The sequence below is a fragment of the Spermophilus citellus genome (assembly GCF_964194105.1).
Source record: "Spermophilus citellus genome assembly, chromosome: 17".
Classification (NCBI taxonomy): Eukaryota; Metazoa; Chordata; class Mammalia; order Rodentia; family Sciuridae; genus Spermophilus; species Spermophilus citellus.
The window spans coordinates 73,647,609-73,668,300 of NC_138199.1; the positions used below are offsets into that span (position 1 = coordinate 73,647,609).

The 20,692-nt window shown below is 42.8% G+C and overlaps 1 protein-coding gene across 5 annotated transcripts in view; it reads right to left on the minus strand.

The window, feature by feature from the left end:
• RNF157 (ring finger protein 157) overlaps positions 1 to 20,692 on the minus strand; it is a 71,148-nt gene that overhangs the window by 38,873 nt on the left and 11,583 nt on the right. For all 5 annotated transcript variants that reach the window (XM_081270500.1, XM_081270502.1, XM_081270501.1 and 2 more), the window contains exon 2: positions 13,011 to 13,129. In XM_081270500.1, the coding sequence (XP_081126626.1) occupies positions 13,011 to 13,129 (119 nt within the window). The remainder of the gene's footprint in view (positions 1 to 13,010; positions 13,130 to 20,692) is intronic.

Consider the following 20,692-nt stretch of genomic DNA (forward strand, 5'->3'; position numbering starts at 1 on the left):
CAATCACAGTTCAGTGGGACTGGTAAGCTTAAAGCTGAGAAGATGTAAGACATTCTTTTCACTCAAGTCAAAGACGTGAAAGAGACACCAAGAGGGTGTCACAAGATGACCTTGAACACAAATACGCTTTGTATTCAGACTTGGCTATCAAAGAAATCCATCCAGGAAAGCTGTCTATTTATAGTCTCTCAAATATTTTGCAAGGTCTCCTGGCAGGAAGTATACAAGAGCAATGTCATGGCTATGTGACATCACACTTAATGTTGACCTTTTCCAAAATATTTAAGTAATTACCTTAAGCAATTGCCCAATCAAGCAATTCTCTTTGTTCATCCTAATAGGACAAGAGTGCCCACAATCTACCTCAGAGCAAAACACACATCATAAAACTATACAGATCTTGGCTAGTGACCATCACAGACCCGTTTTCTCTCTCTTCTTAGGGTCTGGGTCTCAACTCATGGCTTGGGAGTACTGAGACGCTCAGCACCACTCTGATACCAAGCACAAGTACACAGCTTGTGCGCTACTTAGATGACAAATGAAACCTACTTGCCTTCTAGGCCCTGTGGCAGGATGGCTCCCCTTTTCACCCTCCGACCGCCACAGTGTGCTTCAGAAATCACACTATGCTCCTGAAGACACCTGCTTTCAGAGGCGAAGGACCAGCTCATCTCAGATGCAGGTAATGGAAGAGCAGAGCTTTCAGTAAAGCCCCATGGCCATCTCTTCCCCGCAGCAACTGACAAATAATGACAAATGATCAGAACCATCCCTTTCAGACCAGCCCTTTCTCTAGCCCAGTTCACAAATAAGAATCAACTTTCAAGCAAGAGATATTGAGATGTCTGATACTGTTTTTAAACGTTGTTTGGAGAGGCAGGCACCAGTATCAGCCGGAACAGATATTTAAAAATACATGACATCATAAATATATACGTATATAAAATTTCCCACCCCCCCCAAAAAAAATAAGCATTAGAATGTTCTAATGCCTCCAATGTTGGTTTTCCAGGTATTTTAAAACAGGTGGTCTTGGATTGTGGCTCAGCGATAGAGCACTCGCCTAGCACGGGCGGGGACCCAGGTTCGATGCTCAGCACCACATAAAAATAAAGGCATTGTGTTGTGTCCATCTACACCTAAAAAAAAAAAAAAATATATATATATATATATATATATATATATATATATATATATATATAAAAACAGAGGTATTTCCTCTTGCCCAATTACTGACAAGGGCAAGAGGACCAAAATCTTCCCCACCCCCCATTACAAACACAAAAAGTAAAAACTGGGGCTGGAGATGTAGCTCAGTGGTAGAGAGCTTGTCTGGCATGCAAGAGGCCCTGGGTTCAATCCTCAGTTCCATAAAAACAAACCTATAAACTGGTCTTCAAGTTGAAAACCTCCAAGCTGTCATTGTATGTCCTAATGAAATATACTGACTCTAAAACCATCTATGTAAGATCCAGGATTAATTACAGGAGTTGTCAAGTTTCCTTCCCTTGTTCCTGGGAGGAAAATCTTCTCTGAAGTCTACTAGGTTATAAGTCTCAGCTCTGGCTTGAGATAAAGAGTGTTATATGAAATACAGAAATAGTTTATTAGCCAATCATACGGAATCCAGAGATTGGACTTTGGACACTATATATTTGCAGATATGACCTTAGGAAGAAACCCTCAACTCAATCAGTAACCCTAAAAACATTTTATTTTTGTCCATACATCATCCTAAAATATGGAAGCCTTATTTAATTAGAACAAATTTTATAAAATAAAAAGCCACAGCATATGACTTGATAGTTTTAATTTCTATGTTATTAATACAAAGACCTGTGGAAACCCTGAAGGAAAAATTCATTCTGTGCTAATTTACAAGGTGGCAGGGGCTCCATTTTGTCCTGCTAAGCTTCTAAAAGTTCTGAAAGCTTTGATGATTCTTCAATCACCCCTCACCAGCAGTGGGTAGCTGCGATTAGATGAAACAATTGAACTGATTTTTTTGGCTTGTAAGTTTAAAGTTCATTTAAATACTGTATATACAAAATCCAGTGCCTAGAATTGTTGGGTTGAAGACAGTGAGACTCAGAGACAAAATGCAAACACCCACAAGACATCATGTTCAGCGTGCAGCTGCGAGGACCATCAGGGCACCAGCTTTCCCCTCATCCTGTGTCCTACCTTACCCCTCCCACAGCCTCCTTCCTGAGCTCTGCATCTCTCTGTGCCTGTCACCTATGCCCTCCCTCATGCGGTCCTTGTGAATCTCTACTCCTGGAGCCCCATCCTTCAACGCCTCCCATTCTCCCATTCTCAGCAACCTTCTCTTTATGGTTATGCCTATTGTTACTGATTCCCACTAACACCCTGGACACACCCCTGCAATCCTAGAGACTTGGGAGGCTGAGGTAGGAAGATCACAAGTTTGAGGCCAGCCTGGGCAATTTAGCAAGACCCTGTCTCAAAATAAAAAATAGAAAGGGCTGGGGATGTGGCTCAGTGTTGAATACCGCTGGGTTCAGTCCAGTACAAAAAAAAAAAAAAAAAAAAAGTCCCTGGACTTATGATCATCTTTCAGGTCTTATCAGAGTGATTTTAGTTCATTGAGAATAAATAGGCACCTTATCCTTAGCCATAAGCTTTCTGAGACTAAAACATGACACATTTCAGATTTAAACAAGCAAGATGGTCAGCAGGCCAGCAGTCCAGGTTCTGAGCTTGTAGCTCTCAGCCTGGCCATTCTTACCAAGGTTCTGTTATGCTGGGTTAATAGAGTATAAAGAGAAGTCAGCTCCAGAATTCAAAAGTTACAGGAGGGCAAAGGGGAAGGGGACGAAGGGGAAGGGCTGGGGTCCTCTTTAGCTGGGACTGACTTCTGGCAGGGTCAATCGGCTGCTTCAGCATTTGTGGAGGTGGGCACAAGCACAGACATGTACACCCCCCCCCCCCCGGAGGAGGCACCAATCCCAGCCTCTGCCCAGGCAGGAGGCCTTGCTGGGACCGGGGTCATGGGCATAGGTAGACTGAGGGAAGTGGCCAGCCCTGGAGAGGGACAGCCAGCAGGCATCAGAGACCAGCACAGAGGTGGCCAGGACTGGGAGACAGCGGCTTACCTGCTTTACCTGCCACAGGGTGTGACAGCCCTGTCAGCTGAGAGTGCTGCCTGCTGGCATGTTACTTCTACTGAGTGCCTAGGTTGATTGCTTGCTCTCCCTCTCTTAAAAATATTTTAACATATGTATTAGCAGAGAACCTAAACCTCCCATGTTATCAGCACTAAAAATTTCAGCAAGTGGAAAATGTGGCTCAGGATACTCTCTACAGTGTAACCATACCGACCTTCAGCATACCTTCACACGTTTATCAGTGCTACCTGCTAAAGATAAGCAGGTCTGGTTGCTTCCTGCAGTAGTTAGAGCTACTGTTTTACTTGATCAAGGCCTGGTGAGACGATGTCAGGCGAGTGGCATGCTCTTGATGTAGCCAATTGTTATGCTATCTGACCTGCAAGTCTTGGCTTTTACAGACTTTGGTAGAACTGTTTAATTAGAATTTAAGGCCACTGTGTTTTTCTTTACAAACTGAAAAAGTTAACCAAATTTTTCTTTGAAATGCAACACCACTAAGTATAGTTTCCCGTAAGATGGGGCGTACAATGACAACAGGAAACAGAGGTGAGAGTGTACCCTGGGTTTCAGTATGTTTCAAAGAAATTTCGAGGAAATTCCTACAACCCAGATGCTTTAGAGTTCATCTGATGAATACCACAGCAGTTCTCTGTGCATTAAACAAATCAAAAGTTCAAGCAGATAGAGGCATTTTTCAAGTCAGTGGAACTTACCAAGTTCCTTTCTGCACACTTCTGTAAGCCCAGATCCACACTTATTTTTCACTTCTCCCTTTGCATCACAGGTGTGTGTGTGTGTGTGTGTGTGTGTGTGTGTGTGTGTGTGTGTCTGATCTACTCTTTGAGATGATAACTGGAGGGACAAATCTATGTTGGAGGGAGTCATCTTTGTACCATCCCGAGGAATTGCTCCTGCACAGGTGGAAGGCAGAGGCAGGCCCTGGTGGAATGAATACGTGAACACTAGATCCTCGGCACAGTACAGCACATGCCCCGTGGTGACTGGCTAGAATTCCAGGACTTGCCTCACAGACTTAAGGGGAGACTAGCAAAATTAACACTCACAGAATAACTGAAAAACACAGGCCACCAAGTGTTTTTTTTTTTTAATATTTATTTTTTAGTTGTAGGTGGACACAATATCTTTATTTCATTTTTATGTAGTGCTAAGGTTTGAACCCAGTGCCTCACATGTGCTAGGCAAGCACTCTACCACTGAGCCCCCAAGTGTTTTTTGATTGAGTTTGTGGAGCAATATTTATTAAGTTTATCTAGTACTTAATATTTCTTAAGCTAAGATGCTCTGGTCCTGCCAGTGACCTGTGGCAAAACTGAAGAAAGAGGACCAAACAGAACTCACAGAAGGGTGTACCTGACCCTTGTGCATGCCTGGCTGGACAGCCTTGTCACTTCCTACCCATTGGGCCCTGCACCCAGGCCATGGGTCCTCTGGGACAGCAGAGCCTCGCCTGGTTGGGTCTTGGTGTCTCTGCGCAGCACTCCTCCAGGGTGTTCACTGTTCCTAGTTTTAGGATAAGCTCCTTGTGGCAGGAACTGCATTGTATCTTTTTTGTATATCTCTGGTATCTAACAGTAGCTTGGAGCCCAGAGGTGTTCAACAGAATGTTACATGAATGGATGAATAAGATAATCAATTTGATAACAGTGAGGGAAAAGATCAAAAGTAGGCACAGTCTAATGATTACGAAAGAAAAACGATCTTCTCAGCTACCGCAGAAGCCAAATTAAGAACAGTGAGACTGGTGGTGTCGCGCAGTGGCAGAGTACTTGCCCAGCATGCCACAGTCCCCATGTTCAATATCCAGCACCACAGAATAAAACAAAACCCAACAACAAAACAAGCGATTTCCTCCTCCCATTCTCTTCTTCCTGTGAGTACACTGTTTATAATTAAAATTGGTTTTGAAGTTTTTACACAGAAGAAGCAACCCAACTAGGTTTACAGCTACTAAAAACACACCCTGCTCTCCAATCATCCCCAGAACTTGCTTCCTTTCATAAATTCAGATTACAATGCAACCCCTTTCTATCACTTTAATCCACAAGAGTAAACCCTGAAGTCTCTATACCAATCAGGTAAAATCATGACCACTGTCCAACTTCTCAAATACATGCAAGTCCTACTTCACCAGCCTTAGCCCCCTCCGCATTTTTGGCTAAAGAAACAATGGCGAAACTTGTTTTCATGCATTTAAAAAAAAAAAAAAAAATCCAGGCGAAAGTTTCAAAGTATCTTTCACTAAGATACTTAACTACCAAGGGAAAGATGGTAACTCTACTATGAGAAACCCAAGAAGAGTCTCTCAATGAAGCTATTATTTTGGTATCAGGGACTGAACCCAGGGGTGCTGTTCCACTGAGCTACATCCCCAGGCCTTTTCATTTTTTATTTTGGGATAGGGTCTCACTAAGCTGCTGAGGTTAGCCTCAAACTTATGATCCTCCTGCCTCAGCCTCCCAAGTAGCGGGGATTACCAGCGTACATTACTATGCCAGGTCAAGCATGCTATTTTTAAAAAGTCCAAGTGACATTCTCTGTAAAGCTCTAAGCCATTTACAAAGTGTGAATTTATTCCCTAGCTCAGTTCTTCTCTAGGCTGGGTTTCCTCTTACTTTCTGGTGGTTAAAAGCAAATCACATCCATACTGAATCCAGGGTTTCTAAAGGCAGACCAGTGTGCCTCAGTGCCAAGATGAAGCTCCAGGCCCCTCTCCTTTTCCTGGCTTACCTCATTTTCCACAAGTCCCCAAACAACTTCCTGGTATGTACCCAACCTGACTCAGCAGACCCCACCTTTCCTGTAGATCACTAAAAAATTAAAACTATTACTTTGTGAACTTTCTTAATTTTCCTACTTCTACATATTCTCTTAGACCTATTTCCTTCCTCCATTCAGAAATATCCCATCTCTATTTTTAAAGAAAATTGAAATGCTTTTATTTAAAAATAAAAACATGCTTACTGGAGAAAATTTGAATAACACTGAAAAATGTGAACTTAAGAAGGAAATAACCGGGCTGGGGCTGGGCTCAGTGGTGAGTGATTGCCCGACTCAGGCAAGGCACTGGGTTCAATCCTCACACCGCATGAAAATAAATAAAATAAAGGCATTGTGTCCATCTACGACCAAAAAAAGATAATAAAAAAAGCAAATACCTGCTCCCTGAGGTGCTCCATATTCCTGCTATAACAGTTTAAAATGCACTATTCTTGCATGTATTTTATGTAACTATAAATATAAATCTCTCAAGGCACACTGCCCCACGCCCCAGTCTGACCCAGGCCAGGCCAATGCTGTTACCCAGAAGTTCAGGCCTGTCAAGTCTTTTCTTCCTTCGACAAAATAAATTACTTCCTAACTGGTCTCTTTATTTCCTGTCTTTTTGATTCATTCTGTATACTGTGAGGTAATTTTTAGAGTTAACTTTCTAAAACATTAATTAGATCATAATAGTTATCAATTTTTGAGTTCTTAGAATATTCCTACAAGAAAGGTACCTTTGTAACTGAGGAAATTGATGCTCAAAGCTAATCAGTGGCAAAGATGCCTGTGACTGTGACCTTCTCCACTGTCAGAGAAAGAACGGCAAAATGGGGGCTGGGGTTGTGGCTCAGCAGTAGCACACTTGCCTGGCACGTGTGAGGGACTGGGTTTGATTCTCTGCACCGCATATAAATAAACAAAATAAAGATCTATCAACAACAACAACAACAACAAAAAAAAAAAAACCTTAAAAAAAATAAGAAGAAGAAGGGCAAAATGAGGGGTGTGTAGTCACACCTGTGTTCCCAACAGCTCCAGCGGCTGGGATCAGAAGTTCAAAGTCACCTGAGCAACCTGAGAGATCCTGTCTCAAAATTAAAAAGAAAAAAAAAAAGTTAAAAGGACTGGGGATGTAGCTCAGTGGTACAATGTCCCTTGGGTTCAAGTTCCGGTAACACACACACACAAAAGATTGCTCTTGAGGGCTGGGGATGTGGCTCAAGCGGTAGCGCGCTCGCCTGGCATGTGTGCAGCCCGGGTTCGATCCTCAGCACCACATACCAACAAAGATGTTGTGTCCGCCGATAACTAAAAAAAAATAAATATTAAAAAAAAAAACATACAAAAAAAAAAAAGATTGCTCTTGAGCTCAGAGGTAGAGCACTTGCCTAGCATGTGCAGGGACATAGGGTTCCATGCCAGCACTGAAAAACCAAACCAATCCCTTTTTCTTCGTGCACACATAAATACAAGTGGTCTATTTACAGAAACTGGATTTAGTGCAGCTTTTTGGTATTCCTTTTGCAGACAGGAGAAAAGCACACCATGTATATCTGGGTTCTTACCAGTGCCCTCAGCCCTCCATGTCTGCAGCAGGGTGTGGGGAGGGAGCACACCAGTGGCCAGTAGAGGAGCACCCAGGATGGTGAGGAGCACCCAGGATGGCATGGAGCACCTAGGATGTTAAGGAGCACCCAGGATGGCATGGAGCACCTAGGATGGTGTGGAGCACCCAGGATGTCATGAGCTGCTGGGAGGGAGACCACAACTCAAGGGCTTCCCTTGACATGAAAGGAAAAGTGTGAACTCCTAGCTACAATGGCAGGTAGAATTAAGGCATTGCTTCACACTTTGACAATCCAAAGTCACTAAAGCTCCAAATAACTCAGAGCTTCAGTGATTATCTCAACAAAACAAGATGTAACTCAATAAGGGGGCAAAGCGGCAATCCCTGCACTGAGGCAGGAATGGAACAGTCTTTAATTAACATTTTATTACTGATTCCCAGAGGACTTAGTTCCAGCATACAGGGACCAGAATGAAAGACCTTCAGAAGTTCCAGTCACCTATTAAGACAGCACTTCAGGGGATGTGGCTCAGTGGTCAAGCAACCCTCTGTTAAATCCCCAATACTGAGGGAAAAAAGAAAAAAAGACAGCACTGAAAACCCAGCATACGGAGGGAGTGGAACTCAGTGGCAGAGCACTTCCATAGCACACACAGGTCCTGAGTTTGATTCCTAGCACCACCACCACCAACAACAACAACAACAACAAAAAAAAAAAACAAGCAAACAAAAACCCAGTGTGCACTCCCTCCACCCACAACTGAGTTCAAAGGTTGGCGACTGTAGGTATCACTGCCCCAGGCTGCTTTTCATCCAGTAATCCCAAGGCACCTCCTGAGCACTACATTCCTCCAAAGTCATAATCAACCCCATTTTGCAAGTGGGTAATTTGAGAGCCTGAGTGATAAACTTGCCAAGGTTACAGAGAGTTTAATGGCAAGATATAAATAAAACTTGAAATTTTGATTCCCACTCTCTTCAACTGTCTCTCTGCATACACATACTCTCTAATTTCTTTAAATCTGATCCTTAAGACTTGATAATAAATTTGCTTTGACAGGTTATTCTAAGTGGTAGAGCCACAGTGCTCCAGTAAAAACTACAGATTTAGTGAGGTGCTATGGTGCAGGTCTGTGTCATCCCAACTACTTGTGAGGCTGAGGCAGGAAAACAGCAAGTTTGAAGTCAGCCTGAGCAACTTAATGAGATCCAATCTCAAAATTAAAAAAAAATAAAAAGCGCTGGGGATGTAGCTCAGTGGAGAACACCCTGGCTTCAATTCTTAGTACTACAAACAAAACAAATATACAAAGGTCCTGAATTTGATTCCTAGCACCACCACCACCACCACCACCACCAACAACAACAACAACAACAATAACAAATAAGCAAACAGAAACAGACCAAGTGATAGCTCGGTCAAATGACACGATTTTAGTCTCCCTATTTGGAAATGACAGGAAATACCACAAATCCCAGGAACCTGGAAGTCTAAGACATATATATATATATATATATGTTTTAAAAAATTGTTTTAGTTGTAGATGGACACAATACCTTTATTTTATTTATTTATGTGGTGCTGATGATACAACCCAGTGCTCCATGCATGTGAGACAAGTGCTCTACCACTGAGCCACAACCTCAGCCCAGGCATTTATACTTTAATATGACAATTCATATTAACATATTTCTCATTTTCTCTGGAAAGAGGAGCACTCGTGACGTGCTCAGGATGACTTTGAAAGGCTGTCTTCACTGCTGTGCAACCTGATGCTTGCTGCTGACACCCAGCTCTGCCACTGGACAGTGGAAGTCAGCTCTTCAGCAATAAGACTTCCCGTCAATCCTCAGGTCTCTAGGCTGCTCCCTAACCAAGTGGGAAGAGCAGTCATGGCAAAACCCAGAGGTCAGCTGGCAGATGGAATTACACACCACATGGGCACCCTCACGGGGATGCTCCAAGAGAGCATGTCAATCCACCGTTCTACTTTTAGATCTCTACCCAACCTCACAAGCTGATCAACACAAAGGGACTCACAGACAAGATATGGGCAGAGATTCCCCAAACACTGGACCTTCTTACAGAAACGACCGAGCAGCTCAGTCTCCAGAGCCAGGCTGCTAGGTTTACATCCTGACTCAGCTCTTACAGGCTTGGTGATCTTTTTGTTTGTTTTTCTTTGCTAATGGGTATTAAATCAGGGGTGCTCTACTACTGAGCTACAGCCCCAGTCCTTTTTATTTTCTATTTTGAGACTGAAAATAAACTAAGTTGCCCAAAGTAGCCTTGAGCGTGTGATCCTCCTGTCTTGCCTCCCAGTCACGGAGGTAACAGGCATGTGCCATCACACCTGGTTTGGTGATCTTCATTAAAGTTCTCTGTGCCTTGAGCTCTTCACCTGTCAGTGAGACCGTCCTCACTAGCTGTGAGGACATGATGAAGTAACACATAAGAAGTGCGTAGGACAACCAGGCCTGGCAAATCAGGAAGTGTTCAATAAATGTTAGCCATTATTATTATTAAATAACATGTAGGGAAAGAAAAGAGAAGCATGCTACATTTATTCTGTATATTTCTGAATAGCTATTTGAAGTTACTTTGATTTTCTTTCCTAGTGTGAAATTATAGTATGTTTTTTCAAAAATTTGCTCCATATAGCATTAAGCACACTTAATGATTACTACCTAAAACAACAAGAAAAACACCAATGTCAATACTCCCTTAGAAAAAAGCCTCAAACTTAAGATCAAGTCTAGTCCCTAGTAATTCAGGCAGAGCTTGGGCCTCCTCAGAGGTATAAGCAGGTGACTCACTTCAGGCACATGTGTCAGTCAGCATAAACCTCAAAATGAACCCAAAAAAGCATTTGCTTATTTTAGAATCACCTAGAAGCAAAAAAAAAATCCTTTTAAAACATATAATCTAGGCTGGTAGAGTGCTTGCCTAGCATGCGTGGGGCACTGGGTTCAATCCTCAGCACCACATAAATATAAAATAAAGATATTGTGTCCACCTATAACTAAAAAAATAAATATTAAAAAATATAATCTAGGGCTGGGGATGTGGCTCAAGCGGTAGCGCGCTCGCCTGGCATGCGTGCGGCCCGGGTTCGATCCTCAGCACCACATACCAACAAAGATGTTGTGTCCGCCGAGAACTAAAAAATAAATATTAAAAATTCTCTCTCTCTCTCTCTCTCTCTCTCTCTCTCTAAAAAAAAATAATAATCTATTCTGACATCAGAGGAAAGAAAGAAACAGATGAAGAAGTCAATCCATATAAGAAAGAGCCCTTTTCTTTCTTTCAATCTTTAGTTGTAGATAGACACAATACCTTTATTTTATTTATATACTTTTTGTGTGGTGCTGAGGATCAAACCCAGAGCTTCGCACATGCTAGGCAAGTGCTCCACCACTGTGCTACACTCCCAGCCCAAGGAAGAGCCATTTTCTTTTTTTTTTTTTTTAAGAGAGAGTGAGAGAGGAGAGAGAGAGAGAGAGAGAGAGAATTTTTAATATTTATTTTTTAGTTCTCGGCGGACACAACATCTTTGTTGGTATGTGGTGCTGAGGATCGAACCCGGGCCGCACGCATGCCAGGCGAGCGCGCTACCGCTTGAGCCACATCCCCAGCCCCAAGAGCCATTTTCTAAGCATGAACAGAATCCTGTTAAGTGAGAAAAAATCCTTATCTGGCTCTATCAGAAAAAAAGAAAGTTCTTCCTATTCTAATTGCTAAGAAAGAAAGCAGCAAAATCAAAGCATACATTGGATCAGTTTTAGTTGGCATAACTTTGATTTGAAGCAGAAGGGACTTGGTATTTTGAAGAGTACTGCCAGACTAAATTAGAAGAGAGGTCAACCCAAGTAGAAAGAAAACCAACAATGACAAAAACAATTTGTAATTAAAGCCCAAATTGGAAGACCATCACCAGGTCACTTACCTGCCAAAAAGTATTAAACACTCCCCATGTCCCACAGGAGAGGGTGAAAACCTCTCAAGGTAACAGAGTCCGTACCTACCTTTTCAATCATGTTTTGCCATCAGGCCAGACTAGTTTCCTTATTTGTTCCAAGGCAGAACAGACCACTGGCTGGGGATGCAGCTCACTGGTAGGGCACTTGCCTAGCACGTGTAAAGTCTTGGGTTCAATCCCAAGTACCAAGGTCCTAACACAGTAATTGCTCAGTAAATGTCTATTGATCCTACAAATCCATGAATGCTTTCAGACTTGTACTCTGTGTCACTCCTGGGAAGCTCCTTTCCCACTCACCTGGTCAAGCAGCCATTCTTCAAAGCCCCACTCAACTCCCCCCACCTGTCCAATGTCCTCACACACCACCAAGCAATCTGCCCTAGCTGTTCTCTTTCTCCATTTCTCAATTCCTACAGTACTCATCACTTATCCACTCTTCCTATTTATGTTTTGTCTGCCCTACTAAGCTGAAGGTTTCTTGAGAAAGGCAGAATATTCTGCGGCAGTGGAAAGACAGTGGATTTGGGGCAAACCTAGTTATACAACTTTGAGAAAAAAATGTGTATCCAACATTAGGAATAGACAGGCATGATGGCATACAACTAGGGAGGCTAAAGCACTAGGACTGCAAGTTCAAGGCCATCCTGAGCAACTTAGCAAGACCTGTCTCAAAATAAAAATAAAGTGCTGGGGGTATGGTTCAGTGGTTAAGTACCCCTGGTGTTCAGTCCCCAGTGCCAAAACAAAACCAAACCACACTAGGAACACAGCCTCAAACACAGTGCATACTTCCTAAATGCTGGCTGCTACCAGTGTTCATCTCTTGGACCCTAGGATTTCTCACTCTTGAAATCAAAGTGGCTAGAAGTCTTCTGACTGGTGAGTCTTCATGGGGAGTAGAAAACTGTCAGAAAGCCTCGAGGACCTTTCTTAGTGTACAGGAGCTACTTAAAGCCACACAGCAGCCTCTGTCATAAAGCCCCACAAGCTGGGCATGAGAAGGTGCTTGATGAAAGTTTGCAGAGCCAAGCACAGTGGTGCACGCCTACAGTCCCAGATCTTCAGGAAGCTGAGGCAGGAGAATCACTTTAAAAAATAAAGTTCACAAAATAATCTGAACAAACAACTGAGAGACAAATTCTAACATCAATTCAGCACCAAAGGAAACCTTCAGTCATTCATTCAACAACGTTGGCAAGGCTTATCATGATGTACCAGGCTCTGCTCAAGATCTGGCACTCGTTGGTACTTCCTAAAGGGGGAGGCAGACAAAAACAGAGAAAGAGACAGATAACCAGAATGGAGGGCCAGTGGAGGTGTCCGGTGGGCAGAACTCCAATCCAAGGAAAGCTTCATGTGGCCGCTCCACCGACCTCGCCCAGAGGCCAGCCTGCCCCAGCTCTCCTCCAGCACCAACACCGCCGGCTCCTAAGGCCCCCAGCCCACACCAGGACACCAACTGCTGAGCCAGCAACTGCAAACTTGCTTTCTACATGGCTGCTGGCCACTGGAGCCCCACGGGAAGCAAAGAGATTATAGCCCTACCACAACTGGTCTGTTCCCCAGGAAGTTCAGGTCGCTGTTCTCGCCAAACAGGTAACCTTCAGGATGTGTTGAGTCAAATTTTTCTCCTCCCATGATGAAGTGACTGGCAAAATAGCTGCCTAAGAAGGACAAACAGGAAAAAAAAAGAAAAGAAAAATTCAGACAAGCAGATGGCAATCACACTGAACCCAGCAAAAAAGCTGACTAAAAAGATGTTAGCTAGGCACAGTACAGACTCCCACTATAATCCCCACCTGCACACCCTATAATCCCCAGCTAGTCAGGAGGCTGAGGCAGGAGGATTGCTGGTCAGAGGTCAGCCTCAGCAACTTAGCAAGACACTTTCTCAAAATATAATTTAGAATGTGGTCAAGTGCTTGCCTGGCATGCACAAGGCCCTGGGTTCCATCCCCAAAAACAAAAACAACATGTTAACACTATCAACAAATAATTAGAGCAATTTCTAACCCAAAGTGTTTTACTTCTGATTTGGGACAGTGGCAAAAAAAAAAAGCAAGCAAAATCACAGCAGGGAGAAATAAAGAAAAATAGATCATTGTTTTCTTTTTTTTAAAATTTCTTTAGTTGTAGATGGAAACAATACCTTTATTTTATTTACTTATTTTATGTAGTGCTGAGGATCGAAGCTGGTGCCTCATATTTGTGAGGCAAGTGCTCTGGCACTGAGCCACAACCCCAGCCCTGTTTTCTTTTTAATAGTCTTGTGTCTTAATAATGATCTGTTTAAAATAAAGGCCAGAGGGCTGGGGTTGTGGCTCAGTGGTGGAGTGCTTGCCTAGCACATGTGAGGCACTGGGTTCAATCCTCAGCACCACATAAAAATAAATAAAGGCATTGTGTTCATCTACGACTAAAAAAAAATTAAAAATAAATAAATAAAATAAAATGAAGGCCAAAAGGCCCCACAATGCCTGTGGGTAAATGTGTGTATTTTTCCCTAATATTTTTTGTTGTTGTTTTATTTATTTACTTATTTATTTTGGTACCAGGGATTGAATTGGTACCAGGGATTGAATTTATTTACTTATTTATTTTGGTACCAGGGATACTTAACCACTGAGCCATGTTCCCAGCCATTTTTATTGAGAGACAGGATCTTGCTAAGTTGCTTACAGACTTACTAAGTTGCTGAGGCTGGCCTCGAACTTGCAATCCTCCTGCCTCAGCCTCCTGAGCCACTGATATTACAGGAGTACACCATCAAGCCTGGCTTTCCCCAATTTTTTTCATTAAACCTGAAGCAGTTATTGCATGTTTCTGGGAATCTTAACCGTGAGTACCAGCATGTTCACATACATCAGCTCTGCCTAGGTTTTCATTTGCCAGCTCACATCCACATGCTTAAGTCTCAGCACCTGCCATTCCATACCTCCATCATCCTTGTGATGAAGGCTCTTCATACCTTAACTTGCTGTAGAACATATGATAGTTTCACTGGAAAATATGAATTTAACTAACACAGCTGTTGCTAGCTTACCTATGAACATCACAGAGACCCAAGTCTAATGAGCACCAGGTCAGTGCTGTGGAAGGAACAGCACACCTCTCAGCCTCACACTCACTAACAGGGCTGAGGGCCAGGGCTACAGCAGTCAAGGTGGGCTGCCCCTCTCTGCTCCTTAACCAGACAGGGGACAGGGTATTTTCCACATAACACAATAGCCCAATGCAATCATGAGTCAGGAGTCACAATTACCCTCAGCCTCATCCAAACAGACCAGGGAACCAGGACCATGTGATGGCACTGCTACGTCACCAAGGAAGGCCTAGATACACTGACACGTCAACCTGGGAATACACTTTCCCTCCGATGATCACACAGATGCCTCCCACCCCACATTTCCATGACCAGAACTCAATCCTTCTAAAGGAAGCTGTCGGAGGACTAACAGTGAACCTCATCCAGCTCTCCCAGACCCCAGCCCTCAAACCATGAGAACTTGTGGAGGGACAAAGGCTTGTTCGTGTGAGACAGCTAGGAGATTTCTAACTCCCTCAGTCATCTGCAAATCATGTTAAAGATTTACAACAAATCGAAAAAATGAAGTACCGGCTCTAGCCTGTGGGAAAGCCACAGGGAGGTGGACAGAAGACAACTCGAACAGGACGTAGAAATGAACATTCCTCTATTTTGTTTTGTTTTTGTGGTGCTGGGGATTGAACCCAGGGCCTTGTGCATGTGAGGCAAGCACTCTACCAACTGAGCTGTATCCCCAGCCCCATGAACATTCATTTTTAAAGGAAGCTTTTAGTCTAGAAATACCTATGGAACAAAACAATGTGGATAAGCTCACTCGCCACTAAGTGAGGCGATCCTTGAAATAACATTCTTTGAGCAATAGTGGCCCAAATCAAAGCCACCAACTGAGGAACTCTTGAAAGTGACCCATCCACACTTGAAAACACAAAGAGCAACATCTGCAGTAATACCTCATTAGGAAAGCTTACTTATCAATTATTCATGTCTCACACTTGCTGGCCGTATTTTCCAAGTGCATAATTTATACAGAGGGGTGGTGCCTTGCTGACTTCAGCAGAAAGTAGCCTTCTCAAATAATTTAAGCCACTGGCTGTTGAACCTTAGTTAACACATATTTCCTACATACGGGGTTATATGTTTATTATACACTATGTGAAATTAGAAAAGTTAAAGATTTTACTTGGTGGCTTGCCCAGAGGATAAAAAGGAATGGAGAAAAGCAGGTTCGGGGTCTGATGTTGTCCAACTTGAATTCAGTATGAGACTGCTGTTTGTAGTACCTGTGAGCAGTCATGTGAAAGATATAGGACAGGGCTGGGCATGGTGGCACACACCTGTGATCCCAGCAGCTCAGGAGGCTGATGCAGGAAGATGGCAAGTTAGAGGCCAGCCTCAGCAAAAGCTTGGTGTGGCACTAAGTAACCCAGTGACACCCTGTCTCTAAATAAAATACAAAATAGGGCTGGGGATGTAGCTCAGTGATTAAGTGCCCCTGAGTTCAATACCTGTTACCCCCACCAAAAGATTAAGAGCTAGCTGGGCACACTGGCACATGCCTAATCCCAGCTGCTCAGGAGGATCACAAACTCAAAGCCAGCCTCAGCAACTCAGTGAGACCCTGTCTCTAAATAAGATATAAAAACGGCTGGGGATGTGGCTTAATTGTTAGGGAAAAAACATGTAGTCCTGAATTTGAATTAAAAATATCAAAATCCAGGGCTGGGGATGTGGCTCAAGCGGTAGCGCGCTCGCCTGGCATGCGTGCGGCCTGGGTTCGATCCTCAGCACCACATACAAACAAAGATGTTGTGTCCACCGAAAACTAAAAAATAAATATTAAAATTCTCTCTCTCTCTCTCTCTCTCTCTTAAAAAAAAAAAATATCAAAATCCAGGCTTGGCAACGCACACCTGTAATCCCTGTTTCTCGGGAAGCTGAGGTAGGAGGATTCCAAGTTCAAGGCTAGTATCAGCAACTTAGTAAGACCCTGTCTCAAAATTAAAAATATAAAAGACTGGGGACATAGCTCAGTGGTAAAGTGCTCCTGAGTTTAATCCCCAGTACTGAAAAAAGAAAAGAAAAACAATAAAAACTCAAACATTTCTGGCTCTCTCCTCTGAGTGACAGTGACGGCTTCTCTTACCCAGACATGGGTCTCCAGACGTCATTTCCCATCAACAGGAACCAGGGCTCTGTGGGGGCCACATTCCAGGCTCGGGGCAGGAAACAGACAACCTGGGCCTGGATCATCTTGTCTGTATAGATAACAAGGAAGTTCTCAAAAGCCCACTAGAGTCGCATCAAAAGGATCCAAGAACTGACCTGCAGAGGTTCCCACTGACAAAGGCTGAACATATTAATCTGAGCTTTTCAGGTTAATAATAGCAAGGATTGAAATATGGCTAATGTGCATAAGTCCATGAGTCCACAATGATGTGGGGGTTTGGGGGTTTTTTGGGGGCTGGGAATCAAACCAGGGCCTCTTGCATGCCAGGCAAATGCTCAACCACTGAGCTACAACCCAATTCCCATAATACTTTTATAAAGAAAAAGAAAGAGTCACCACTGGAGAATGCTAGTGAACCAATTCATTACAGTCATTCCTCAGTATTCGTGCAGGATTGGTCCAGAACCTCCCGTAGATACCAAAATCTACAAATGCTTAAGACCCTTACATAAAATGTCTCTGTTTGTTTTGGTACTGGGGACCGAATCCAGGAGTACCATAACCCAGCCCTTTTTATTTTTTGAGACAGAGTCTCACTAAGATACTAAAGGCCTCACTATGTTGCTGAGGCTGGCCTCAAAATTTCTATCCTCCTGCCCTAGCTTCCTGATTCACTGGGATCACAGGTGTGTGCCATCACATCCAGCCTACAATTGTCATATTATTTGCACATACCCTACATACATCCTCCCACAGACTGTAAATCATCTCTAGGTTACTTCTAATTCCAACTATAATGTACATGCTATCTCAATACGTGTGTCATACTGTATTTTTAGGGAATGATGACAAGAAAAATTAGCACATGTTCAGTGCCCTTTTTTCCTATGTGTTCCAGGTCCACAGTTGGTTGAATCCCATGGATAGAGATGGCTGACTATTTTGAAAACTGGTATGTAAAGAGAAGGCATTAAACATCTATCTCACTCCTCCTATGTGAACTGTACCTCTGGGTGAGCAACCAACTAACAGAAGAGGGACTATTTCTCATTACAGTAATACGCCAACTAAAAAACAAAGAGGAATAAAAAAAAGTCATGGTTTTACAACATTGAACAAATCATTGCCGGCCCCTGTCCAACCAGATATGGACCTAGTGGTAAAGAATACAACAAAGTCATTTTGCCAAACACATATATATACATGCACTTCTAAAGCTGTAAGAAAAAAACAAATTTGATCAAGGTTCTGAATTCAACCACCAGCTTACAGAAAATAGAAGAGAAGGGCTGGGGATGTGGCTCAAGCGGTAGTGCGCTCGCCTGGCATGCGTGCGGCCCAGGTTCGATTCTCAGCACCACATACAAACAAAGATGTTGTGTCCACCAAAAACTAAAAATAAATATTTAAAAAATTCTAAAAAAAAAAAGAAAAAAGAAAATAGAAGAGAACATGCTTAATGACAGTTCAGGGAGTCAGTCAGCAAATATGGAATGTGGAACACGCCAAAAGACAAATGACCAGGTACCTCAGTGAACATATTACAACGCAAAGCAGGAACCTTTCCTTAATCTCCTTTTATTTCCACATAGTCTACAGTGTACAATCAGAAAAGTCAGGACTTTCCCCGGTCCTAGCTATTGTCCATGCTCTTTCATTGATTCTTGATGTGACTCTGTGGTTAAGGGTTCCTGGGTTCAATACCTGGTACCCACCCCACCAAAAAAGAAACAGGGAAACAAAGGACACAGAAATCATATGATATCATGAATAAAAGCACTATGCACAATAGCCCAAAGGTGTAAATACTCCAAGTGTCCGTCAACAGGTGAGCGGCCATACAAAGCATGGAATGTCCACACAATGCACTGTCACTCAGTCAAAAGGAGGACAGCATGGAAGGACCTTGGAAACCCTGAATCAGAGGCCAGACACAAAAGGTCACAGTGCCTAATGACATGTGTCTGAAATGTCCAGAATTGGTAAATCCATGGAAAGAGAGCAAGGTGGGTAGTCAGGGGCTGGAGCACAGGAGAATAAAGAGGAACTGCTGAGTTCTTTTTGAGGTGATGAAATGTTTGGACTAGAGATGGTAGCTGGGCAACCCTGAGAATGTACAGCATGCCATGGAACTGTTCACTTTAAAATGATTAATTTTATGTGATGTGGCTTTCACCTCAATTAAACTCTTATAAGGAGGAGGAATTTGGCACAAGTCAGATTATTTTGTTGTCATTTGAATCTTAGCTGTAATCCTCATGTATGAAAAGGAAGTTGTAAGACTTTACCAAAAATATCCCTCTTAAATGTCACCTGTGAGATACATGACACTTTTGCCCACTCTTCAGTTGGAAAGAGTTCAGTGACTTGTGCAAAGTCCCATGGCCAAGAAACAGCAGCAGAAAGAGGCCAGGTTTCAACCAGCTCCAAATCCCCTGTCTTAGATCATCAGAGAGACGCAAAGAATAAGGAGGGCAGGGAGGGGTAAAAACCAACACCCCTCCTTATGCACACTCCCATACACATTATGTTGGTTTGTCTGTTTGTTTGGGGGAGGGGGGTGTTGGTACTGGGATTGAACCCAGGGTGCTCAACCACTGAGTTACATCCCCAGCTCTTTTTGTATTTTAATTTGAGATAGGGTCTCACTAAGTTGCATAGGCTGGCCTTGAATTTGCAAACCTGTAGCCTCAGCCTCCCAAGTTGCTGAGAATACATGTGTGTACCACAGCATCCAGCTATATAATTTTAATATGAATATGGGTATTATCTCATATATATGTGGAAGAAAAGCCAAGTGCATGCACAGAATCTGTTTTTTTTTTTTCCTTTTCCTGTATTGTAATAGGGAAAAAAGCAACAGTTCGTTAGATGATAAGATGTTCAACCTGATAAAGTCTAGGTTTTTTCCTCCCTGAAGATGCCAACAAGAACACATCAGACCCTTTACTTCAAGAAACCTGGCTTTCCACATTAAATTGAAATATTTTGCTTTACTTGTCTAGTGGAAGAAGAGTAATTTCAATATTTAGGGTCCTTCTCCAGAATAAATTATGGAACGAAACAAAAAACACATGGACTACACTGCCTTTTATATTTTTACAAACAAAAGAAAACGACCCCTGGATGTAGGTGAAAATTTTAGAAAATGCAGTGTTTTAAACATACTCACAATTACTGCATGGCTTTCCACAGCGCCATCATAAGGAAACGAGTATACTGGTAGCATAAGAAAACCCGATACTGACTGAAGGCCAATAACAGAAACTATAAAGATCAATTTGATGTTTTTGAAACAAAGAACTTCCAGAGCCCCTCAAAGCTCCTACAGTTCCAGACCAAGAGAGGAAGAGCACAGTTTACTCTGCCAAGATACCAGGTGGGTCTAACCACACACAAGGTTTTAAGATCTCATCTAAAAACACCTCAATGGGCTGGGGATGTGGCTCAAGCGGTAGCGCGCTCACCTGGCATGCGTGCGGCCCGGGTTCGATCCTCAGCACCACATACCAACAAAGATGTTGTGTCCGCCGAGAACTAAAAAATAAATATTGAAAAATTCTCTCTCTCTCTCTCTCTCTCTCTCTTTAAAAAATAAAATAAAATAAAAATAAAAATAAAAATAAAAACACCTCAAATAAATGTCCATCAATAGGGAACCTATTTTAATAAATCTGTCAATAGAATGCCATGCAACTGCCAACAATGTCAATACAACGCATACTATTAATACCAGCAACTGAGAAGTAGAGACCGTAGCATCACAAATTTGAAGCCAGCCTGGGCCAGTTAGCAAAGCCATATCTTAAAATAAAGTATAAAAAAAGGACTGGAGATGTGGCTCAGTGGTAAAGCTCCCCTGGGCTAAATCCCCAGTACCAAGAGACTTTTTTAAGTCAATATAATTTTACATTTACAAGGAAAGATACCAACATTTACTGAGCAAAAGATACAAGTTAGCTGGCATATGCCTATAATCCCATCAGTTTGGAAAGCTGAGACAGGAGGCTGAGA